The following is a 26,295-nucleotide window of genomic DNA, read 5'->3' on the forward strand; positions in this document are numbered from 1 at the left end:
AGCAATGCAATATTTCCAAACCAATGGTTAATTTTCCACAGTAAAGCTAAGACTTGTTTCGACCGCATCAACTCATTTTACTTTAAAAAACGAATATTCAATTATTTTGGCATTTGAATCTTCCTTTAAATAATTGATATTTGCCATACAACATAGCATAAGTAACTTTCATGTAATGAAGATGAAACCAAAAGCTTCTTGATAACAAAACCTTTCCTTATATTAAATCGACAGGGCGAATCAATAGCAATGGGAAATCCAAAAATTGGAAAGACTACAAGTCAAATGGCGACTGACTAGGGCAAACATGCCCGAAAGTTGATATTTTCGGAAATACAGCAACGCGGAAACTTGAAACACGCATCTTATTATTCATCTTAAGATACCAATCGTCACACAAATTTTACCTCCTAACCCAACTATTTTACCAATAATGATAAAAAAACGAATTTACAAATATGACTTTTAACACCACATGTTAATGAATCATTCTGTACACGACACACATTTTGTTATTATAAACGTAACATTCAAATTCATTTAGTATTCATTCAAAAGCAGCAAAAATAAAGGTTAATTATTATACCTATTAAGTCAAATTAGATTAGATATATCAATTAGGGCAAGAAAAAACAGGTTTGATTTTTTAATGTGTTTTAAAATGCATTTTGTCGCCAGTTTTTTGAGCGTTTGATGATGAAAATAAGTTTGAGTAATTGGTCTAATTCATTTCTTATAGCGTCTGATATCTTAATGGAGCGGATCGATTTGAGCCATCCCAAAGAGCTTTCTTGATTAAACGTTAACCACTTCCTTAACACTGGCATGTTTATCCTTATACAAAAAAAAGTTTAATCATAAGCTGTAAGCGCTTAAATTTGAATTTATTCATGGCAGATGTCTTTGTTACAGAGTCTCAGTGAAATAAATTAACAGTCCTAGTTTCCGTTTCTCCCAGTAAATTCTTCCATTATAGTAAAATCCGTCAAGAACAAAACCTCTTAATTTTTGTTGTGTTAATAGTTTACGAAAATTTTTATCATTTTAGAAACGTCTGTCAGTAATTTAGGGTGACTAGTTAAAATGTTAATAAATACCGATATTGACTGAAATTTATATGGTAAGCCAAAGAAACATTTGCACAGAGAAAAATCAAAGTTTGCTGAAAAATAATCTTGTATAGTTGCATTAAACATAAACCGTCAACTATATTCAACATCATAAAACCAATGTAAGTGTTTTTATGCTTAACTGATATGAAAACATTTTTAGCAATTGGAAATCACCTGCTAAGCACAATTAGATATGAATACGTACATCCATGTAAAGATGCCTTATATTTTGAAATATTTTTGTATGTGAAGGAAAAATCGAAAATTATAAAATTTTGATTCTGTACATGTTCATGCCCCGTCCCTGTTGGGCTGCCGTTGCTTGAAAGCCCCTCATCTTGATCGATATGAAAACAGCTGTTGGAAACCACATTGTCTACGTTTTTGATATGGAAACCTTCTAAGAAAGTTTGGAAATCGGATCGGATGAAAATAGGAATCAGCACTTCAGCAAAACATATTGGAGTTGTTGTTATGTTATTCATCAAACTAATAACTTTAACATTACTAAATACTGTGTAATTACTAATTAACATCATTAATTAATAAGTAATCTAAATAAATATTAATTGCATTGGAGGCAATAGCAAGTTCTTCACTTAATTTTTGCAAAATCACGATGCAGAGCAGTTACAAGCAAATACTTAACGTAACGTAAAGCGCTTATATTCGATGGTACCTAATACTTAATTAAATCTAAGTTAAATCTAAGCAGACTTCGACTATTCAATTAACAGTTCGGTATACCATTAAAAAGTTTTAAATCAGTGTGTCTCTTAAATTTGAAATGCCATGTAATTTTTTTAATTAATACTATACGGGTGCGCCTACGGCCTTTGTAATAAACCCCAAAAAGAGAGTGGCAAAAATTCAATCAATAATCTCGTAAAATTTACTAAATATTTATTTCAGATGTTTTTGAACATTATCCCGACACATTCTCATTTTGGAAGCCTTGATCGATGTGAAAGTTACACGATAACAACTTTCCATTGCTCAAAGTAATTCCTATTTTCATATTAGTATTTCACTTAATATGAAATGTTTTCATACTGTCCTTAACCCTATCAAAATTGATTGATTTCATTATTAATTAATTATAATTAATTAATTATTTGTTTGAAAAATTAAAAAATAATTATTTTATTCGGAATATAAAATAAGTTGTAATAAATAGACCAAAGTTCTTTCGATAACCACATCCCACACGTTGCTTTTTAAAATCCCAATTGACATTATTGAGGAATTGTACGGTTATACTTATGTCCGAATGATATTCACAGAACATTTGAATGACGAACTTTCTTCAACGAATCATGAAAGATGAAAAGATTCTAGAATTAGCAATAGCTAAAGACTCTCAAATAATAAATACGACATTTCACATTTTTTGGAAAATTGATCTATACAGTTACTACTAACACAAAAAAAAAATACAAAACCAATAAAAGGTTGTCATAATTTCGTATCATCTTGAATCAGAAGCACAATTGAAACGATCAATGAAACAAACAGGGTCAAAACGATCCAAAATATTTTTATAAAAACCTTACAGGATCTATATGTTGTGCCCATTCTGCATGCTCTCTTTAATTTCAATGCATAGAAACAATTAATAGAAAATCGAATTCATAAACTTGAAAAACATGAAGCTACTAATAATTGATAACAAATAAATAATTTACAGATAGAGCTGTCTACTGCAAAATCGGTTATTTTATTTTGAAATTGCATATTATTGAAAATCTGCCAGACAAAAAAAATCAAGTTTCCCGGACAGACATCAAGTGGGTCAATAAACCGGGAGGGACACACCCTTAAAATACGAGCTTAAGGGAAATACGGGATTTAATTTCTAGTATACCTAACTGATCATAATTTTTCCAATGAATAAACTGGTAAACTATTGAAATTACGTAATGGTTACAAATATTTTCAAGGGCGGTTTTGCTGATAGGATAGACTATAAAAATATATTTGAAAATGGCGTTTCAGTGCCTTTCTGGCGCTATATGTGTAACTTGAGCGTATGCGTTTAGGAGCAAAAACACAACAACGCGCATGAAAACCATAGGCGTTCTACGATTAATGTTAAAATAAATTTTAATTGATATATCGAGTCACGTAATAAATTAATGTACCTACTTAATTATAGCGCATACTCAAAATAAAAAACCTATAAATTAAGGATCTGGTTGCAATTAACCGAACATAATTTATCAATATTACACCATATAAAATCATATAAAAAATTTCATCAACAGGTTGATTACATCTTTGAACGGAAAATGTTCGTTACATATACTAAAACTCATTGTAGCTTCTGACTATAAGTGCGATTTTGCCAAAAATTATAGATAGCCAAATTCAAAAAATAAATGAAGATTTTTTTGATAGTGTCTGAAAATCCCTTTAACGAATAAAGAATTTATAAGTTTTAAAACTCAAGTCTGCTAAAAAATACGAAAAACATGTTTCTCTTGATACCCTAGTGGAAAGCGCATACTTTCGCCACTATTTTCGATGGCGAAAGCTCCTCTTTTACAAATTACAAATTTTATTCATCCCGTATGGAAACTAATAACTTTCGCCACGCACGCTGACTTTTTGCCAACATTTTGAAAGTTTTTTTTTCTGAGCCTCATACTTTCTCGGCTAGTTTCCACCGAGGATCAAGAAAAATGCATGTACAAAAAATGTGCATGACGTTAATGTAAAAATGCCAATTTCAAACAGTAGCGGAACTTCGACTTTCATCTCTTGTACCGCAATATATTATTTCCGTTCTTAAATGTTTTGCGAAAAAAATAATATTAATAGAATATAATGGGCAAAATCTGAGATACACGATGGAATAAATCAGGGAATCATGCAAACATGCACAATTTTATTTCATAATTTCGACAAGAAAGCACAATAAAGTACCCAAACGATCCAATTTCTAGAAATAGCTAAATAAAATAATAAATTGACAGGGTCGCTTTTGTTCTTCTGCAATATTATTATACACGTATGTTGTCACTATTAGAAAGAATAATAAATATAAATAAAAAAATAATCTCACGGATTTTTATCTATATTTAGGATTTTAGTTATCACATCAATGGAGACACACTGTCTAGATGACTATATACAAAGTCATTCAGAAATACATCATTCCTCAGTAAGAGTTGTATGGAAGTATCTGTAGTATTTTTTGGTAAGAATTGAAGGCTTCAAAATTAAATTTCTGAAGTTTCCAAAAAAATTATTAATATGTACATTTCATAGCGTGTACTCACAGAACTGCTCAACTTTGCCGCATCAGGTTGTTTCATTGTGTCCCTGAATCTGCACAGTTGGATGTTAAATAGGAGAATTGAGTGTTGAAATATGAGAAGTCGATATAAAGGTATTCGGAGTTCCTTCAAAAGTTCGAAATCAAGGAATCTCTGTCCTCGACCAATTGAGCAACAAAGTATCGTCATAGAAGCTAATCTTGCTGCATCTGTGGCGTTACTATACATTTTAAGTTTTGAAAAGCACGATGTAAAATCCATTCACAAATAAGTTGTACTGCTGCCATATTTGTGACAAAATATTTATGTAGATGCATGATTGCCTCTGCGCTTCTTTTTAAATTAATTAAATTAATTTTAAACAAAATTTGGCCATGTTCGGCTAGATCTAGACTTATCTCCAAAGATATTATATTCGATTACTTTAAAAAATTGTTTAATAGGCAAGTTTAAATAGCACCTTGAAGAGCTAATTTATTCGAGAAATCCTCTGAAATTTTGTTTGAAGCATTTTTCCGCACCACGTAAGCACCTACGCTCCAAAACAATGCTGATTTTGTATCACCCAATTTATTCAAAGCATTTTGAGTGGTATAAATCCTATACAATACAATATTCAATTAATAGAAATGACAGATAAAATATGTAAGCTAAGACATATTTAATAATAATAAATATATAAACAAATAAAAATAGGTTGATGAATAAGTCATAATTTTGTTTGTTAGCGATATCCATAATCCAACCCCCATAAAATATGCTGATAAGTTAATATTAGCGTTTGTATTGTAATAATTTGATAATACTATCGATTAACAATAGTTGCATTTCAAGGGCTGACTTTTAACATCAATTATTTGCACTTGACTGGATAAAATGCCGTAGAATCGTCTTAACCCGTTATACATATACTCTCACTTGACGTCACAGCCGACCACCACGTACTATGAACATATAAACATTTCAAGACGCTCATCCCTAACTTCAACTACTACTTTTCCAGATGGCGTCGTAGTAGCGAAGATTAAAGATAAACGTAGCATTTGAATAACATAACCTAATCTAATAATCAGTTTTGTTTATACCGCCACAAATATACCGCTTTTCATGAAAACAAAGATCTAAAGTGTCGGTATTAGTATTTGTTATCGTGTACTAAGGGACATACGTTGTGAAAAATGAGTGGACCACACCAGGATCAAAACAGCAAAGCTGAAGTCCCCAAAAATGAACCAATTGTGGAATATGTAATAGAGGACTCATCGGAGTAAGTCTGTCATGGATTAATAATAATTAACTATTGGACTGTTCTTAATTGGAATTATTCTTTTTTTAGTGAAGATGAATCTTCAAATCTCAAAGTTGGTCTTTTACCAGCAGCATTAGAAGCGATTAAACCAAAATCAGCTAGAAACAAACTAGAAAACAAACCTACAATTTGCAGCTTACTGATAGGGGACCTTTCTCTCAATTTAAAACCACAAATGTATAAAGTGAGTACACCCAGAATTTTAAATTGGAACGAAAACTAATATTTTATGGTTTTTCAGGGGAAAATGTTTGGATATACTGAAGGAATTGGCTCATTACACCAAACAAAGAAGCTAGCAAGCAAAGCTGTGATTTTTATGGTAACAAGTTACATAAAAAAAAATATTTTTTTGCTTTTAAATTAAATAATAATTTAATAAATAATAATTTTTTGCTAAAATTCGCTGTTTCATGTATTCCAAATCTTCATGTTAAACCCTGTAAAGTGTTGAATAATTCTTGATTTAATTAACTGATTAATCATTAATCTCGCTAATGGAAACAGCAGAATATTGTTACACACTCGCATCTTAATCCCTGCATATTCATGAAATTTTACATATTTCATATTCAACTGCAAATATTTCTACGAAATTTATATTTTGGTCTCAACTAACCTGGTCAATTAAATAAAAAGTCGGGAACTATTGAAATAAATTGGAGCAAATACAAATGCAAAATATTAGCGAGACAAGTAGCTGATGATCGGTCAACCGTTGGTAATTTAGTAAACGACTTAGATGTTTCGGACGTTCTTTCAGTTAACTTCAAACAAATTAATAATTGCTGGCAAAGTACAAGGAGGTAGCCATAGCCATAGCTAAAGAAAGACATGAATAAAATAGGATTAACTGTGGATTATTTAAGATTTTGAAAGTTGAAATGAACTGAAAGTATGTTGAAGAAACTAGAACATATTCATCTTCCTCCTGCAAGTTGTATTCATGCTGATCTATGTCATTTTATTTGTTTATTAAACATTTTGGCCAATTTCAATATTTTAGGTAGTATCACATAATGAGAACTGGAAAATTCCCATAGGAATATATTTTATACATAATCCAAATATTAAACACTTTGCGGATACAATAGAAGAAGCTTTGACAGCATTGGATGCCATTGGAGTTGAAATAATTTCGATCACATTAAACTGCATCAGTCCTCACTTGAACTTTGCTTTAGCAGAACAATTAGGTAATTGTTTACGAATTAATATATGCTTTTATATGTATTGCTTTGCTAAAATAGTGGTAAAATTCTGGAAGTATGCAAAAGGAGGAAATATACCTATAATACCACCGATAGGCTCAAATGAGAAACACTTAAACATATTATAGTTTATTGGTTCCTATATCACTATTCGCGACATTTTGGCGTATGTATATTTAGCCACCTTTAAAAGTTTTGCACCCTCCCTGTTTTTACTTTTTTTTTACTTTAAACATTTAATTTATACAAAATTGTTTCATTCGCAAGAAAACCCACTTGTTTACAAGTAAACGAAATGATGAACTTTCGAAAAAAAATTGTTTGTCCTTTTAGAATTGTTGTTGTAAAAATTGCTGTAAAAATTTAGCCCATTTTTGGGTTAGTAGTAGCGCCAAGAGCTAGAAAGTTTTCTTTAATTTAAAACTATCCAAATAACTAGGGGGTACAAAACTTTTAAATGCGAGTGTATTTTCACAAAGTCGAATTAATTAATACGCCTTTATGTTTAAATATATTTTTCCAAAATATGTAACCTGGTAAAATGAATAGATATATTGAGCAACGCTGATCTCTGAGCTAAATAAAAATATTTATTATTTAGAAATACTGTAACATTTACAGGTGCTGAGATTGATCCTTCGAAGCCAATAAAATATTTGAAACCATATTTTATTCAAACTGGTACCGTCAATCTGATTTACATCTTATACGATTTGGATTCCATTTTATGTAGGTAGTTTTTGATGAAAATATGAAAAATCTATTGATTTCAAATTTGCAGTGTTTTTAAAAAGGTTCTGGGCAGTAGAAAGAGTGCTAAGTTATAACGGTCAAGTTTTGGGCTTCTCATTCTGTTCACGTGTAAAAACAATCGAAGAGACAGACTTTTGTGTCAAAAAGAATCAGACTGACTGGAGAATTATCAAAAAAAGGGTAACTGAACGGGTATAGCATATACCTTACGGGTATAGCATATACCTTACGGGTATAGCATGTAATGTGTATTATTAACAAGACATCTTATTTTTATTAGTATTGTTATTATAACCCTAACTCTTATTATTATTATTATAAACCTCACTTTTTAGTTAGAATATGATATTGAGACTATAGGAAAAACATTAGCAGATGCAATGGAATACTTAAAGGATGAAAATCATCCCGAATTTACCGAATGTGGTCCAGTAATAAAATTCATTAGAGTACTAGACGTTATCGCTCAAATTGCTAGAGTAAGTAGAACATGTGACCTTTATTCAACTTTAGTAAGCATACTTGAATACTACTACTTTCTATCCATTGAAATTTTGTTGACAGTATTTTGTAATGCTTGCGATGCATTATAATTTTAATAATCAAAAGTATTGCGAACAGAGGCCAGCCAGATCTTTGTAAACGTTCCGATTCGTTGTTCCGCCTCTCCCGTCAATTTGCAACCGTCTTATATTAAGGAATATTTAAACTGCGAAATTTTTATGACCTTTCTTTCTCGGCGGTACAAATCTTTGAATATTTATGCCCCGTTTTTGTGTGTTGTTGTGTCGTTTTGTTCGATCTGGCGACTTCTTCCAAATGTTTTCATTATATTGTGTTGTATATTATTAAAAGTGTTGCTATTCTGTAATGGAAGTAACTAAAACCTTATTGAGAAGGTTATTAATTAACCTATTATGCCGGAGACGCGCTACATGACTTAAGCGCTTAATTGATATTAGATTTAATCAGAGTATAATATATATGATATCAAATAAGCTTTCCTGGAAATTCATCTAAAATTATATTTGCTCATTTAATTTACAGGTTAATGGTTCAGCTGATGGAATTATTCCCAACATTTCCAGGTCAAACGAGGAGGTTTGGAAACCTCTCATTTTAAACTTAATTCGTTATGTGAAGGGTCTAAAGCATCACACTGAAGATACGCCAAAACATTTATCGTTGTTCAAAATATACACAACAGGTAATATTGAATCTGATAATATGTATAGAATTTTTACTCATACATATGTTTCAGGCCTTATAGTTTATTTCACTTCCCTACTGAAGTTATATGAAAAGTATGTCAACTATTATGACCAACGGTTGCCTTTTCTATGGCCATCAAAATTTGCTTTAAAACATATTGCGCTGGATATTTTTACAAATAAGTAAGTTTAAACTATTCATTTTTGTCATTTCATTCATTAACATTTTTCATTTTTATTCATTAACATCTTCTACTACGCGAAGATTAGTATACATCTCATAAGTGCACGTTACTTGTTTAGATGCAAAAATTTGTGTATACCTACTGTTCAATATAAAAAATACATTTCATATCAGCATGGTTTAAAATACAACACTATTTTTAAGATGGTAATTGCTGGAGTATTCGAGGCGTTTGTAGGGGTCGCCAAGTCGAAATTTTTAAAACAGAAGTTTGCTTATTTCCAAGCAAATTTTTTATAAAATTACTTCAAGTAGCTGATTTGCGAATTGGAAATTACAATCGACTATCTGAATTGTTTGATTCATTAATAACAAATTCGCGCCTATTAAATTTACTGAGTGGTTTCGTCGCCCATATTCCCATACTCGTTAAATCAAAATTATGTTTAAAAAGTCTTATTGTCAAATATTTTCTTTTATTATGTTTCAGGCCAGACTCTGCTTTGTCCGTATTCAAGATAGTGGAAGCCAAATCCAAAAAGCTAATTTTTTCAGATTTTTGATAATATATTTTTGCTATATATACAGGCTGTTCCATCAATATGAAATCGTATGATTGCGTGTAAACTGCTGGGCGGACAGAAAATAAAAACACCCTTTTTGATTTTGTTGTCTCATAAGCTAACATTATCTTCAAATATACATGGAAGTTCATGCCTTCATTTGTAAATTTTGCATTAAATATGCATTCGCTTTCTTTATTCGAGATAGCAATTTTTTTATTATTCAGTTTTTAGAGGAACAAATGTTTGTTGAATTTGAATTATTTTGCTGAAAATGAAATTATCAAATTTAAAATATTTCAAATGACTAAAGTTTTTTTTACTTCAATTTATTTGACATTTTATACTGTGTCTTTAGATATATTTGTCTTATTCCCATTTAATCAATCAAAATATTCGAACTTTGTTTTTAACGAAAATTTAAAGTAATCTAAGAGCCGCAGAAAAAATTTCAAGTTACGAATTGAATTATTTTTTGTAAAACCATTGAATGCCTGTCAACGATTTGAGCAACCAGAATACAGAAATGAAGAGAAAATTTGGGTGTGGTGTGAATATTTGAGTGTAGTGGTTTTATCAGACTAATACCCATCATCCATTTAGACGCCATCAAACTATTTCATACTAATAAGTATCGTACAATTATGCATTTAGTACTAATGTTACCTGAAAAATTATTCTGTTGACAAACAATTACTCGTTGATTAAACTTAATAAATTGAAGAAAGGTAATGTCTTTTTATTTGCTTACCCGTAAAAAAATTTAATCGGAAATTACAAAAAAAATGGTAGTTTTTACAGATTAATGACGAAAAAAGAGAGGTAGGCATGTATAGTAGTTGTAACCAGCCACGAAAGTAATATACCGACCAACTCTGGATCATTGTAATTGCAATTCTAACAAAATAACGGCATTAAGTATAGCAGAGGTGAGCGAAAATAAATTTAAGTGCAACTTGCAATTTTAAATCTTCTAATTCTAATATTCATTGGCTTTTATATAATATTGTCGGTGAATATTCCCATTTTTGAATTGGAAAGGAATAACATCCTATTTGTAACAGCATTTATTAAAGATTTAAAAAAATTATTACAATAAAAAATGCTCCCTTGCCGTAGCTCAGTGTTTTTTTTATAAAATGAAATTTCAGACCATCAATTAGCTATGTTGATAGAAAGTGATATTTTTGAAGCTGAGCACACTTTTGTGAGAAAAATAGGATGTTACAATTTTGAAACGCTGCATTGCTAACCCTATCGTTAGATCAAGAGCTTTAGAAAAGCAGTCAAATTTCCAGAATAAGCAATTTCCGGATCGTACACGTTTAAATCAGACACTCTGAATAAGGATGTAGGTTTAATATTCAATTCAGGACGACTGAAGATACTACTAACAGAAACGTTAACAGAACGAAACGAAAAAACAGTGGACGCCCTAAAAAAGATTATACTTTAACATTGTCAACCACTTTTAAACAGCTTAATCTCTATTTCTGGTATAAGACGTGCCATTTTATTTAATTTGTATCGATTTTTTCGCAGTTCAGAAGGCGACGAGTTTTCGAGCTATATACATTTTTCGAAAGAACTTCTCATTATCTGCCACGAACAATTGTAAATATAGTCTACTATTAACAGAAATAATGAAGAAATTTCTTCAAAAATATTGAAAAATCATGATTTAAATACTTTTTTCGCAGTTTTAAGCGGTTTAATGGTAAAGAAACCACCAAGTTCAGAAAGTAAAAAGATCAAGACGTGGAAGATAAATATAAGGATAGTTTTTTTCGATACATGTACATAACTCGAAAACTAGTCTTCTGAACGTAAAAATCATGCTTATTCAACACCAAAAAGTACATATTTTTACAGGTCTGAAGCTAAATTAAATTATTTATGCACGAGAAATAAATTAATTACAGAAAAATAGATTTTCGCCATTTTGACGGCTAATTTGATAAGTTTTAGATTTTTTTAATTATCTACAACTCGGCCATTGAACGTTTTCCGCTAGTAGGTCACGTTCCGCCGCAAATAGCAAAAAACCGTTTCCAACCCCTAAACTGCATCCCCATTTCACAATTTCCAGTGTTTTCTTCTTAACATTTAATTTTTTCTTAAAGTTGGAACCTCAACAATATTTTGCACCCGGTCGTTAACTGTTAATATTTTTTTCGAAAAAAAAACATGCCTATGAGGATATGGCACAAGAATATTTTATTTAAAAAATTCCGATGAATATCGAGCGAAATCGCATTAAACTAAACTGTAATTTTTTAAATGTTAGCCATTAAACGAATACATGAGGCTCACTAAATCGCTTTGTTTTATTACTATAACACAATATCATATATATTTGGTGGTTTGAAAGCTATAAACAGAAAGCGAAGGAAAAACCATTAAAGCTCCTGAAACTTAAAAGTCTGTAGCTACTAGCTACAGTCTAAATCATGCATAAATTCACCTTCTCGTATGCCTGCTAATATGCGACAACCTGTATAAACATATATGCATATAAATGTGGCAATTACAAGTTCAAGTTCAAAGTCAAAACGAGCTTCACTTTAAAAATGAAAATAAATAAAACGAAACACTTACATTCGGTTAGTGCTACATCAATAGTGGACTCCATCTTTTATCTAAAATAAAAAACAGATACCTTTTAGATAACAAGATAAGTATACTGATGTTCATCTGGTTTTCGAAGTTCCTTTATGTTAAGCCAAAGATCGAAATCGCTGCTGCAAATAGTGCCAATAGCAATCGATTAGAGTTCTTTGGACTTAGTAGGTAGATTCTCATGTAAATATGTTATATGTAGGTATGTAAGTAGAACAAAGAGAGAATAAGTATGCACTTACAATTTTTATCTATGTATGTAGATATATTTATCTCAGTAAGAACGAAGATATAGTCAATAACCAGTTTGAAATGTTCTTTCTTAAGTCAAACGGTCAATAAGCACGGCGAATGTGGAAATATTAACAAACCAGAAATTTGAAAAAAATTATGATTTATTTGTCAATAAAGGAACCCCAACTGTCAGTTTATAATCAAATATAAGGCAGTTGCTTGCAGAAAGACAATAAATCGTAAAAGACTCACCTCCTGGGACGAACGGTTTGAAGGAAAATCAAAATCTCACTAAATAAAAAGCTAAGGAAAATCGTAAATGAACCACTTCACCTTCCAGTTGCAGCAAGTATCACAATCCAACAATAAGAATGGACGTTTATAAACATCTGAACTGGTATTCGTTTAGCACAATTATCTGGAGTCAAGCTGTCTATCTCTCTTGCACAGCTGAGATTTTGCGGATACTTGCGGATACAAGGAGCAATGAAAACGGTCAGATCGGAACGACCAGCGAGCTAAAACGGGATTGGGTGAAATATTTTAAATTATTCCACTTTATTGGTTGGAAAACGTTCGACTACAAAGGTGCTAAATTTAAACTTTCAATCAAAGCTATGTACACTTTGATTCTTATTTTATCAAGTACCATATGTGTCTGTTTTAGTTATATTATTCACTACTATATTTAGAATAATGGTACACGTCAAGTATTTACAGAATACACTTTATCTGTAATTTTACTGTAATAAAAGAGCTGCAAAGCAACATTAATTGATGCTAAAAATAGCTTTCAATGCAGAGTTATGGAATTATCTTCAAAATCATGTGTTTGAAATATTAGCTTATTCATATAGGTAGACATTTTCACAAAAGCATTTAAATTCGGTTATATGAAAAGCCTTTTAGTAATAAATGTCGCAAATCAGTTCAACTTTTCTCTAATTAAAAACGTTTGATCAATGACATTTAATTAACGTTCGCTAGTGTTTGTCCCAATCTATTGAAAGTCGTTGGAACAATAAATAAATATACCATAAGAATAAGCCAACACACAACGCGCCGAGACCGTTTTAGGTGGGCGAAAACTGGATGTTGCCTTTTAAAGAACAAACCATTCTTCATTAAATTCATTTCTTTGACCTCAACTTTTGGTGTCCTTGTTTTTTTATTCAACGGTTTTCTTAATCACCAAGAGAATTCGTTTGCCTCTAACAAAAACAGGTGATTCATGCCGATGTTTGCACTTTAAAATCAATAGTGCGTTACAAGGATTTTATTAGATATATACATTAGGAAATATCAAGAGCATCTATTTTATGTATATTGGGGTGCATGCCTTAGGGGATCAATGAAAATAGTAAATACTCATTTTTGTCAGCCAATACAACCGCCTATATGCGACATAGTAAATAATGTATTTAACTTGGGTTTTACATTGCGATTTGAAAAGTGCGCCAATTTTTACTTTCGCTGCAACCTTCAAACCTGTTCATAACCGACGTCCGAATCGAGATTGTGATATACAGGGTGATTCAAAAATACGCACAAGTTTTATAAAAACATTAGGAGAAGAAAGTGTCTATCATTCGGGAAGAATTTGGTCTCCCAGATATGCAACAATTAATCTAAGCGTAGGGCATAGATAAAATAATTCATCATTTTAGGAGAAAAAAAAATTGTGGGAAATGCACTTTTAGCCCAGGGTCTTTGGTTTTAGCGTTTTTCATTAATTTCTCTTCAGAATTTCAAAACTGCCTATGAGAACAGTTGAACAGGAGCTAGGGGAGACATTGACGAACTAATTACAAAATTATTTCAATTTTGTCTGGAAGTTTCCAACAAGTAAATGATGAAATTACGCAAAATGCAATGCAGAATACTTTGCCATTTGAGCAGTATTGCTATCGCATGTTCAAGACTTTCCAATACCGATAGAGGTAGCGATAAAACCTTATTCATGTAAAGCGTTCAAAATTTTAAGGACAATTTTAATGCATAGGAATATGCAGGGCGACCCATTTAAGATAAGCGACTTCTAACGTCTACTTCCGATATAACCGGAAATGCCACTTAAAAAACATTTTAGATGTATACGGTACATATACAATATTTGTGGATAGATTTCATAAAAGTGTAACTTAACGTTTCACGCTTAATTTTCTAAAAAAAAAATGTAGTCAGTGCATTCCTTAACATGTCAATTTTTTTATCTTAAGAATTATTTAGTGAAAACCATTTGCCTAAAGCAAAAATTTTACAAAAAAATGTATAGATACATAGTATATAACAATGTAAAAAACAAGTTTAATATGTGACGATATTGTCACGAATGCTATGTTCATTGTTTGACATGAATACATATTTAAATAGGATGATATGAATAAATAAATAGGCCTAAATGTTCAAAAATTAGTAAAAAATTGATTGTTGCTATAAAGTAGCTGCTGAAGGTGTGTTTCCATTTCTTGAGGTTGCTGTAGCTGCGGCATTTAAAGTCGCGTTTATACTCGCTGTGGCACTTGAAGTTAAGGCTCGGCTGGCAAGAATTAAACAGAATTAAAGTTTCTCATTTTTTAAATAATATTCAAATTATGATCATGGATGCAGTTGCAAATACGGATTTATGGAACTTGCATTAGAATGTCAAGTTATCTGTATAAGTTCTTGTGAGAAAGATTCCTCACTGGAGTTGCTCTGAGTGTTTAAACGAACGTTTTTCAGTGCATTTTGAAATTTCATTTTTGATTAGAAGACAATTTTTGTATCATTTTGTTTGGCACTRTTCTCGGGCCAAAAAAGGATGGCAGGCTAGAAATAATCTGTTTGCAGTTGTGGCTTTTGTTCTTTTGGTGACAAGTTTATTAAAAAGCCTGAAAGTCTTTCGCTCTGCCTTTTCGCTCCGCCTTGATTTGTTTTGAAAAATAGTGGATTATATTCAATTCAGCCTTCAACTTGCTTATTATTGCTTAACGTTTCTTAGCTAGCGGAAAACAGAATCTTTTTTGTCAAATATTTATCAAATAAATTTAAAATAGTCAATCAAGCAATTGACCTTTTTTGTTCATCATGCCGGTTCTACGGCAGGAATATGCTGAAATATTCAGAAATTAATTCACCTGAGGTGGTTTGGAGATTTGCTTTTTTTAGTTGGATCATTTTGAAATCATTTTTGCTTCGCTTTACGAGCATCTCGTCTTCGCTGAAATATTATGTCTACTTTAAAGTAACAGAAAGAAATACTTTGGCGACAACCACAACACATTTTTGAACCGAAAAAATCGGAACCGGAATCTAAATTTTAAATTTTGCCTTAGACCGAAACCGAAACAGTTATTTCGATACGGTCCGGGTCCTTGCTCAAATTAACGTCTTGCTAATGAACTCATGCAACATCCCTTGGCTGTTTTGGATGCTGGATGCATGTAGAAGATGAAGCTACCACCTAACCAACTCAAGTCAACATTCGACAGCAAATTGACAGTTTCATATTTATAAGCGGTTTTTCTGAACATTTTTTTACTGTTTGAAAACTGTGCTTGTTTAGAAGATAAAAATATTGGTACCATTAGGAGATATGATATAAATCGCAAAACATGTCAAAAGTTGGTATTTTACAAGCGTAAACAAGAGATCGATAGTTATATTTTTCCGTGATTTTTGCAGGACATTCGGTCGTTTTTCACTGTGCTTTCAAAAAAGCCTTCTGCTGCTTCTTCATCAAATACGAATCAAGTTAAAAGGCCATCAGTTTTACTAGACTCTGATGATGATGATGTTATAAAGGGTACACCAGAAAAAGCAGCAAAAGTTCGGAAGGCTAAACGTAAAGTTAAAGTGTTGAGCTCTGATTCGGAAGACGATGGCAGATCGAAGAAAAATGCGTCTTTGAAAAAGCAGAAAGTCACTGACACTAAACAAGAAAATACTACAAAACCCCAATTAAAGCCAATCTCTATTGATAGTCTTAACCAACCTATTAAACAAACTGAGGTAAAGTGTAATCTCACTGAAGACATAGAAATTGGAAAAAAGCCACAACATGCTTCACAACCAAAGAAGGAGAAACGCAAAAAGCCTAAACATGTTGAACTTGGTAAGAGTATGTCTATTAAACTATTAAAGCTGAACATTTAGTTCTTCAGCTCATAGACAAGTACTTAGGTACATCAGGCTTGATTAGATTTTTACAGTAAAATGAAATACCTTTATTTTGCTCTGGTAGGTTTAATTAAATAAATACCCAGCAATTTAAGTATTGCTCTAAATCAAGAAGAATATTTTTATATTATTTTATGTTTTGGAATATAAAAAAGTGAGGAATTACTCAAAAGCTATTTAATCGGTTAAGTATTCTTATCATATTTCCATTGTCTGATAAACGTTTTTGATTCAATTTGATAAACGCATTATTTTGGTTGACCCTCTTCATACCAAATTGAACTTTTTCACTCTCTTTTCATCCGAAATTTGTCTCATGCATTTAAATTAGATCTAATGATGCTATTCCAGACGAACGGAACGAAGTGCAGATGATGAAGTCGTTTAAAGTTAAACGGAAAAAATCTATACGGCTTATCAGAATTTTGGTTAAAACAAACAGAAATTTGCGGAACTCGATATGGGGCCATTTTCATTCTTTCTCTGGGCTCTCAATGATACAAGGAGAGTCAAAATTGAAACATTATGCATATGACTTACTGATGATGCTTTTTTATGATTTCTGAGTAGCATTATGAAGGAAATATCAGAATACGTGTTACTTTCAATAATATATTCATCACCAGCAATATTTTTTTCCACGTATATTTTCTTTAAACAATCTGAACCATAAAAATATATGTTGTTTTCGTGTACTTCATTCGCATAAGAAACCGAAAGATAGAATTTAAATCATTGTCTAAAGATGTAACGTAATTGAAATAATGCAGTTAATTAGTGGATTACGGGATCTAGTAAAGAAATTAACTATTTTGCTTATAAACTCACAATAGCTATTTTGTTGTCTTAGGAATTCACGAAGATAAAGATTTTGAAAAGACTCTAGAAATGTTGGACGAAGACGCCGATGATACTATATTGTTAGATAATCTAGATTTATTGGATAAAACTATTGAAGAAGCCACCTTACCAAAAAGCGGAAATACTGTGACTTCACCATCCACTAAAAACCAGTCATCGGCGGTTACGCCTAAACAAGTTTGTGCCAAAGATAGTGAACCAGCGAAATCTGAAAAAGATGCCAGGAATCTCAAAACAAATATTGTACATGTTATTGATGACACACCCAAAAAAGCAGGAAAACGGCAGAGGAAAACTTCTGAAAGTAGGTCAAATTTGTGTTATATTTTAGATAATTTCAATATCAATACCAACATACTTATTTATGTAGAGATATGCCTTAAAAAAGTTGATCAATCTTCAGCCTAGTAGTTCTTTGACTTTTTTAAGGATCTTTTAAGACCTTTTTTAAGAATCCATAAAAACCGCTTGTGTTTAATGCTTTATGTATAAACTTTTTAGATTTTTTACAAAAGAGTCGGTTAATTTAATTGATTTCACAGCTTGCCAATTCAATTTCAATTTCAATTCTTGACGGATAAAGTTTGGGGCCCTTACAGGAACCGGACCCTGAAACACGCTCTTCATAGTTATCCATCCCTTTAAATACACATACACCTGCAAAATAATCAACTTTTGGACTGACGAATTTTCAAGATTAATCCGCCTATATATAGAATCCCAATATTTAGATTTTAATAGTGAGTTATATTTAATCTATTTATTAGCTAATTCAACACCAAAGAAAAGAGCAAAGTTGGAACACATTGACTCTGGAATCGATCCAGATATTGCGAAAACCGAGAGGAAACGGCAATCTGCCGGATTATATGTTGCTTACCTGCATAGGCCTGGACCAAAGAACCATGGAACAAAAGAATATCCAAAGGTACCGATGATTCCGGAAACGCGGGACCGCTCCAAATAATTAGTGATATTTTACAATTCATGTTTTATTGCTTATTAGGGAACTCCTAACTGTCTCGCTGGATGCATCTTTTTGAGAACAGGTGTATTGGATTCTTTAGAAGGAGAAGAGTTTGAAAATCTAGTTACGGACCATGGAGGCAAAGTAGTTCATTCTGTATCCAGTAAGTATAACGTTGTTTTTATGATAAATATTAATTTGACATAATTTTGAAGAAAAAATTAGTTATGTGGTGGTTGGCGACGAGCCTGGTCCATCCAAATTAGAAAAAGCTAGGAAGTATGGTTTGCCGGAAATATCGGAAGATGATTTCTTGGACTTGATTTTGCGAAAATCAGGAATGAAAGCAAAATATACAGTGAAAAGGGAATGTGATGATTTTGGAGAATCTGGAGAGCAAACAACTGAGATTAATGAAGCTGTTCCAACATCTGATAAAAACAGCACACTTGAAAGCGGAAACCAACCGCTTAAAAACAATGTAGAAGAAATTAATTGTAAACCGAAAGTACAATCTCATAAAGTCAATAATAGTGATAAACCGAGCGCAGATGGAAATCAAGATCTAAGTAATGGTGATAAATCTGAAAACTTAGTACCTAAAAATAAAGTTGTATTAGGTGAGATCGAAGCTGCTTAAAATTCGAAAAATAATGAGGATCTTTTGCAGATTTGCAACAAAAAGAGACTGCCGTGCAAACTCAAGAGTCTGTGAAGTCTCGTTCCATGCCACAGAATATTTCGTCTGAGTGTATGGCATGGACGGATAAATACAAACCCACTAATGTGAATGGTATTATAGGTTAGTATTGGTATGTGCGAGAGTTTTTGCGGTATGGAAATATTTATCCTTAATTTCCAGGACAAAAAGATAGTAATAGTAACATGAACAAGCTTAAAAAATGGCTTCAGAACTGGTTTAAAAATGCAGACCCTGAAATAAGAAAAAAATTACCCAGACCAACTCTTTATCATCAGTATGATGGTGCATACTTTAAAGCAGCTCTTCTGAGTGGTCCCCCCGGAGTCGGTCTGTATTCTTATATATTATGAAAGGCACACTTATAAAAAGTATTTGTTCAGGAAAAACCACAACTGCTACGCTGGTTGCTAAAGAATTGGGATTTGATATTGTGGAATTTAACGCATCAGATACAAGAAGCAAAAAGTTGTTACACGAAGAAATATCACATATGATGAAGTCAAAAACTGTTGCTGGTTTTGTATCAGGTTAGTTCATTTTTTTAGTCAGAGATATTGACTTATGACGTACTTTCTTGATAAAGATAACAGTTCGTTTATTGATAAATTAGCTGTGACGCAATGTATGTAACAAAGAAAATTAGCCTGATCTTCTGATCGTCTTCTGATAATTGGGTTATTATTAAAACTCCTAAAAATTTTTTAAGGAAAATTTAAATTTTTAAAGGAACTGTCGATATACATTTGCTTTTCGATCTCGTCGATTAATTTCTTTGCTACCTCCCTCAAAATCTCTTGCTGGAATATCTTTAAAGACTAACGAGCGAGACGACGCTGCACCGAGTACAAGATTCGAGGTCCGGAAAAAATTCATCAAGGACATTTATGGGGGAATCACACACTTAAACGATACTAAGATTATGAGTGCCAGAACACGACGTGCGTTTTTTTTTTGGATTTTTTTAGAGCATCCTCTGGTGGTCGCGAGTTTGAGACCCTGGTATAAAGTTGGCTGCCAAGGAAATTTAGATAAAACAATACCATTTTAAAGAAATCTAAGTTTTGAAATCAGCGGTTGGTTTTTTAGCCAAAAAAGGTCAAAAAAGTTAACGTGTTCATCGGTGGATTTACCTGTGTATCGATAAATCCACCGATACACAGATACCTTTGCGAAATATTTTTTCGACTGCTTTCGCATCTCATTTGTATACCCGTACACATTCAGTACCCTTAGAAAGCTAATGCGCCTGTACGATACTTTACAAACACGGTACACTTTGCAAACTCAATATTTTTTTATGAAATGATAACTTCTTATCGCATGGTGCAAACCCATCGGAATGCGCTACGGCGCAGTTATGTCTGGCATAGATAAAGACAAGTACCCGGTTCTCTCTCGCACACACACTGCCATCTGCGAACTTTAACATTCTATTAGGCTGGTCGTGTAAGTATCATACTATGTGGACCGTTCGTATGTATATAATAGTGTGTAGTATGTGGGCCGATGTCTTTTTGATGCGTTTTCGTCCTTTCGTCAGAAATCGTGCGGAAAGAAGCTACTGATCTACTTTAGTTGCAAAGTACTGAAGCTCGTCCACAATAATAATAGATGATTTTCTTTTGGAAAATAGTTATTTTATGGGAAGACGAGTATAGTTAAAGAGAAAAAAACCTATTGGGTGGCTGATACATTAGCAATCTCCGATACTTCCGAGAACGAGTAATTGAATAATAATTTTATAGTTTGGTTTAGTATTCGTTACTTCGGACTAGTTTAGCCATAATAAGTTTGAATTGAGATAAATACCTTATAAGCGCTAGCAACTGTAGAGAAATAAAGCCCGAAAAAAAACGTTTGTACACCGTATATCCATCTAGCAGACGACGCGGTTGCGAGCTTATGTTTCTAGGAACTTTTTGACTGCAGAATATACAGTTAACATTATGCAATCTAATTGCATGTCACGTTTATTTAATCGCGTCCCCCTGTACATTCAATTTTTGTATTAAAATTACTGAGCTATATCTACTCAGTCGTACTTGGGCTCTTGCTTGCACATTGATGTTTGTGTTTTCAATCTTTATATAGTTTGTTTTAGTACGAAGCTATTATGTTGCAATTCTTTTACTTTCTGAATTGTTTTAGGCCGTAATAACATAAACCAGAAAAGGGTTTTATTAATGGATGAAGTAGATGGCATGGCGGGAAACGAAGATAGGGGCGGTATTGCTGAATTGATTAATTTTATCAAAACGGCAAGTTTTCCAATTATTTGCATGTGTAATAATAGGGACTTACCCAAAATGAGAAGCCTTGTCAATCACTGTTTTGCGTTGAAGTATACCAAACCAAATGTTATGCAAGTTAAGGTAAGTGAAATATACATTTTGTGTTAAAAAGTATATATTACGTATAATAAGTATTCTCAAATCATAATACATGTAAATGTATGTGTGAAAGTATAATCTAAAAACAATTTTGAATATACTTATTATAAGGGTCTAATAATAAAGGGTGCGTTTCAAAAATCTTTATGAATAATACTGCCACTTCTGCTTGTACCAAAAAACAGGAGCAAACGTTTAATGTTTTAATTTGAATAATTGTTTATCTTTGTTGGTTTCGATTCGTCTCAAAATTGTAATAAAGGAATACGATTTTTTACTCAAAGAGATCGGCCCTATTTTAATTATTTTTTTTCTTTTGTATGGAAATGTTTACAAGAATAAAGTGTATTTTAAACTTTTTCACTATTTTTTTTCCAAATCAAATATTTCAAATTAATGATTGGTTCATTATCTAAACGATTGCACAGGCGAGTCTGTAATTCAATTTAAAATGTTGACAAAAATCTGCACTTTGATTCCTGCCTGTAGCTGTAAAACATTTAATCCAAATGTGAATACTTGAAGCACGAGTGATTTTTTCAGGTACAATCTTAGATAAATCAGTAAACAATAAATAGCTCAGATAAATCAAAAGTTTCCTTACTTGATTCCAGAAATAACTATCAATAGTATCAAAGCATTTTCTCGGGAAACAAGCGAATGACTCGTAAATCGATACGAACAATACAAAAAATAAAATAATGAGAATTATGTAACATGATAAAATAATTTTCTACTGTTTATTAGCGCAAAAGTGTCTTTATTAAGACCTTAATTTATTGCATGGGTTGATATTAGTAATGTAACATTAGACAGAATGCCTTACGATGCATTATTAATTTTCGGTTTATTTCTCCATAACTTTAAAATATTTGCAAAACCAGATTCTGATGAGGTACTTTGTATATAAATATGCGTGATTTTTACCTTTACCCTATGACCCCATTTGAAAAGAAATAACACCGCTAAAGTATAAGCTTAGTTTGATTTATAGTTTAGGCACTCTGTACATTAGAGACAGAAGTTTACCTGCAAATTTCTTTAATCTTGTGGCTTCGTACACGCACATTTTGAAAGATTAACATAAGATGCACTTTACGACTTGACAATTGTTTATATCAATCAGTAAAAAAGTAACATTTTATAAAAACATCCAATGGTAAATATGGTGATATGCGTTTTTGAAACTGACTAATGTAGAAAAACATTAGTGTCCTTCTTTGTAAACTCTGCTAGGGATTTCAGCTGTGTTACCGTGTAGGTATAAGTTGATTTTTCCTTTTCGCCTGAGAGGAATATATATATTTTTTTATTTTATAGGGAGCAATGATGTCGATTTGCTTCAAGGAAGGTCTTTCCATTGAATCCGAAGCTTTGAGTCGCCTGATTACGGGAACTGGATGTGATATCCGACAAACCATTAACCATTTGGCAATGTGGTCGGCTACAGAAAAAGCTCTCACCACTGAAAAGGTGACAAAGGACTCGAAAAACTCGCAAAAAGATGTGGTATTTGGCGCTTGGGATGTCATCAGAAAAGTTTTTAACAAAAGCGAAAATGAAAACATGAGTTTATTGGACAAGTCGCGATTATTCTTTTATGACTATAGTTTTGGACCGATGTTTGTCCAGGAAAATTATTTGACTGTTCAGCCCGAATGCACCGGGTAAATACCATTATATATGAGCAATACATTTATTTTCAGATATGTTTTTAGATCCAAAGGGAAAAAAATCGAAACTCTTATACGACGCCACTTAACCGCAGATTGCTTGAGCAGAAGTGATCTTATAGAATCGAAAATCAGAAGTACTAATAACTGGTCTCTTCTGGAAAGCCAGGCATTTCTGTGTACCGTAATGCCAAGTTACTATTTGTCAGGGAAGATGGAGCAAGTGCGTTTTCCGAGCTGGTTCGGTAAAAACTCACAAAGGAATAAGAGTTTAAGAATCGCTGGCGAATTTTATTCGCATGCGAGGACAAGGTATGAGTAAATATTTGTAATCAACTCTTTACTATTTCACAATTTCGAAATTGAGTAAGATGTTTTGTTTTTTGATAGAACTATAAAAAATAGATCTTGCAATTTTTGGGCTAAATTATTCATAGCGGATGGGATTATAAAGTAAGATTTGTGGTAGGTGGGCCAAATTGGACATATTTGATGGAACCACCGTTTGTATTGGACGAAATAAAAACTGAGCTCATCTTATAAAAAGAGTCGATAAGCGTGTGGAGGGCACTTAAAGTTTAATTTTACGCAACCGCTTGTAGTAGCAAAAAATCAAGAGCTATTTTTTATTTGTAATAAAACAAGAAATTTGAAAAGTTTTTGTAATAATTAAAGAATACAGTGGCGTACCATTTTTTTTTCTTCTCAATTTCGCTGGCAAGCTTTGGTTGGTGGTAGGCCGCTGGCAAAATTTATTAACTGTATTTTATTGCAAAACATACTTCTTCCCCAGCTATTGATTTTGCGCAACCGCTTGTCGCAATTGATTTCTGGGAAATTTCGTAAAAATTCTGCATGCGTTTTGAAGAAATTTACCATTTATCACTTTTTAATTTAAAGTTCAACACTCAATCCGTAACGAATCATTTTGGGTTGTCGTTTATATAGCAAAGTAGTCACATTTTCGGACCTAGAATACGGGGTTAAAATAATGCCACTTCCTCATGAAACATCTTGTATATGTATTGTAAATAAATACACTGCAACAAATGTAGGCTCTGCTTATTACTGAGCCTACATTTGTTTGATTGATTACATGGTTCCTTGTTTTCTCTTTCAGTATTTCAGCTGATAAAACATCACTCCGTTTAGACTATGCTGAGCCTTTAATGAAGCGACTTATGCGACCGTTAATGCAGAAACAAGCCGCTGGTATTGATGATACTTTGGATGTTATGAAATCCTATAGTTTGCTTAGAGAAGATTTAACTAATCTGTGCGAACTTACGGCTAACTTCACGCCCAATAAGCGCAATCCTTTTGATTGCGTGAATTCCAGCGTAAGAAAAATGCGAACGACTCGAATCAATATACTAATTGAAACTCATTTTGGTAGGTAAAGTCAGCGCTAACCAGGAAATATAACAAGACCGTGACACTGAGTTTTGCTCCACCGAGCGCAGCGAAGAAGAAAAAAGGCGCTAAAGCAGACGAAGATGTTTTTGAGGAAGAAGCATTTTCAGATGAGGAAGCAACTGATGATGAAGTGGGCAGTGATGCTTTGATTAAAGTGAGTTTGTTAGATTATTAAAGTGCGTGCAGCATGATTAACAGTATGCCTTTTTCTACTTTAGGTGAAAGAAAGCAAGAAGGCGAAAGGAAAAAATGTTAAAGGCGATAAGAAAACGGGGAAAGGAAAGAACAAGTAGGGGACCCTAATAATTAACTTTCGTTTCACTTCGGTTTATTTTTTGTCTTTTTATTGACGTCTTATTTGTCTTATTATGAAATGTTTCAGTCATGTTTGACTATTTGATTTACCGCTTTATATACATCTATAAAAATATCAATGTTTATTTATTTGTAGTTACGCTCGTACTCCCGAACCCTTCATTGTATTTCGCCGATGAATTTTACATCGGTGCGAAACTGAGTACCAGGTATATACTAGGGTTAAGTGTGGCACAAGATTGGTCGTAAATTGGGTCTGGGAAATATTAATCTTCATTCCAGCCATTTCCGAGGTTAGTTGAAGTCTTTCCAACATTTGCGTGGCTTTGTCCATGCTGGCTGATATTAATACAATATCATCTGCAAATTTCAGATGGTTCAGGTCTTCTCCGTTTGTCATTGTTTATGGTATCGAACCCCTTTTCCTAGTCTACGAATATGAGTGTAAGTGCCTTGTTCTATTCCACACACTTCTGAGATCTGAATGTTTCTCAATTATTAGAGTAAATTTTCCAAATATTTTGTTCTCCCAAATAATTTTTTTTTCCTTAAGAACTAATGGATGTTTTAATGCCTTGTAAATTATAGTTTTTGTACAACATATTTTAATTGTAAATTGGTGTTTTAAATCTGATGATAGCGCTGTTGGCTGGCCGAAACGTAATATGAAGTAAACGACATGCACATTTTTATTTCACATTTTGACTGAAACAAAGGAAAAAAATATAATATTAAAAGTTGTGGGTATGGTTTTAAATATTGAAAGTTTTAAAAATGTATACTATTTTCATATCCGTTGAATGTTTTCTATCACTATGCAATCGGTAGTGAACACACCCTGTAGTTGAAACGAATTGTGAAAATATTTATTTATTTTAAGAGGCATATAAGTACGCACAGAGCGGCACAGTTTGCAAAAGAAATAAATTACTTGAACTTATTTTTCTTATTTACTTGGGGGATTATATTATTATATAATTAAAAACGTACAAAATTTGAGCCCTAGGGAAGATGAGTGGCTGACTTAGTTGAAGTTACTCTTGAAAACTGGTTGTTTTGCCATACGACAGTTACCTTTCCATGAAGAAACTCAGTATTTTAAGCTTCTAGATCTTGTCAAAATTGTAAAAGCTGCTGTTTTTTTCAATGTTACATTATCTTAATGTTAAAGTCAACTTTTCTTCAATTGGATCCAGATTTTCTTATCGCTTTTGCTATAAGCGATAGAACAAAATCAAAGTGATCAGTGTTTAACCGAAAGAATTATCTGAACTTGTTCTCATATAGTTTGAAACAGTAATTTCTAAGACGATTGAAATAGCTTTCTTCTGGACG

At 32.3% G+C, this 26,295-nt stretch overlaps 3 protein-coding genes across 7 annotated transcripts in view; 2 read left to right on the forward strand and 1 right to left on the reverse strand.

Moving 5' to 3' along the window:
- The window catches only part of LOC109539958 (stress response protein NST1), a 33,814-nt gene extending 20,943 nt beyond the window's left edge, over positions 1 to 12,871 (reverse strand). Inside the window, exons 1-2 of one of the 4 annotated variants that reach the window (XM_019908038.2) lie at positions 12,727 to 12,871; positions 12,220 to 12,260 (exon numbers count right to left, since the gene is read on the reverse strand). In XM_019908038.2, coding sequence (XP_019763597.1) covers positions 12,220 to 12,253 — 34 coding nt within the window. In that variant the 5' untranslated portion in view covers positions 12,254 to 12,260; positions 12,727 to 12,871. Of the gene's footprint in view, positions 1 to 12,219; positions 12,261 to 12,482; positions 12,601 to 12,726 lie in introns of those variants that run through there. The other 3 variants (XM_019908041.2, XM_019908039.2, XM_019908042.2) reach the window with 3 other exon arrangements.
- Positions 4,434 to 10,353, forward strand: LOC109539957. 2 transcript variants are annotated; one of them, XM_048664826.1, is made up of 10 exons: positions 4,434 to 5,657; positions 5,727 to 5,883; positions 5,941 to 6,021; positions 6,706 to 6,895; positions 7,532 to 7,639; positions 7,692 to 7,855; positions 7,999 to 8,142; positions 8,711 to 8,870; positions 8,925 to 9,057; positions 9,549 to 10,353. In XM_048664826.1, the coding sequence occupies exons 1-10, from the start codon at positions 5,569 to 5,571 to the stop codon at positions 9,619 to 9,621; spliced, it is 1,299 nt and encodes a 432-aa protein (XP_048520783.1). In that variant the 5' UTR covers positions 4,434 to 5,568; the 3' UTR covers positions 9,622 to 10,353. The 2 variants fall into 2 exon arrangements, with proteins under 2 accessions (XP_048520783.1, XP_019763595.2); XM_019908036.2 differs by having other exon boundaries at positions 7,692 to 7,843.
- Positions 12,872 to 15,915: 3,044 nt separating the features above from the next.
- Positions 15,916 to 25,075, forward strand: LOC109539968 (replication factor C subunit 1). The gene is made up of 15 exons (XM_048664827.1): positions 15,916 to 16,079; positions 16,141 to 16,570; positions 17,486 to 17,800; positions 18,264 to 18,424; positions 18,503 to 18,626; positions 18,679 to 19,083; positions 19,134 to 19,265; positions 19,326 to 19,493; positions 19,547 to 19,693; positions 21,315 to 21,538; positions 22,877 to 23,223; positions 23,275 to 23,541; positions 24,350 to 24,569; positions 24,626 to 24,799; positions 24,864 to 25,075. The coding sequence occupies exons 1-15, from the start codon at positions 16,071 to 16,073 to the stop codon at positions 24,936 to 24,938; spliced, it is 3,198 nt and encodes a 1,065-aa protein (XP_048520784.1). The 5' UTR covers positions 15,916 to 16,070; the 3' UTR covers positions 24,939 to 25,075.
- Positions 25,076 to 26,295: the final 1,220 nt, after the last annotated feature.

Source organism: Dendroctonus ponderosae, unplaced genomic scaffold (genome assembly GCF_020466585.1).
Source record: "Dendroctonus ponderosae isolate FM_Combo_2020 unplaced genomic scaffold, Dpon_F_20191213v2 Dpon_F_20191213_3, whole genome shotgun sequence".
Classification (NCBI taxonomy): domain Eukaryota; kingdom Metazoa; phylum Arthropoda; class Insecta; order Coleoptera; family Curculionidae; genus Dendroctonus; species Dendroctonus ponderosae.

Excerpts from the sequence above, each read along its gene's own strand:
- LOC109539957 (XM_048664826.1), top strand. The coding sequence starts at position 5,569 with ATGAGTGGACCACACCAGGATCAAAACAGCAAAGCTGAAGTCCCCAAA. Across the intron at positions 6,896-7,531 it reads TGCTTTAGCAGAACAATTAG|GTGCTGAGATTGATCCTTCG; the intron begins GTAATTGTTTAC and ends TAACATTTACAG. Across the intron at positions 8,871-8,924 it reads GTTCAAAATATACACAACAG|GCCTTATAGTTTATTTCACT; the intron begins GTAATATTGAAT and ends CATATGTTTCAG.
- LOC109539968 (XM_048664827.1), top strand. Across the intron at positions 19,494-19,546 it reads GAGTGGTCCCCCCGGAGTCG|GAAAAACCACAACTGCTACG; the intron begins GTCTGTATTCTT and ends GTATTTGTTCAG. Across the intron at positions 23,542-24,349 it reads TATTCGCATGCGAGGACAAG|TATTTCAGCTGATAAAACAT; the intron begins GTATGAGTAAAT and ends TTTCTCTTTCAG.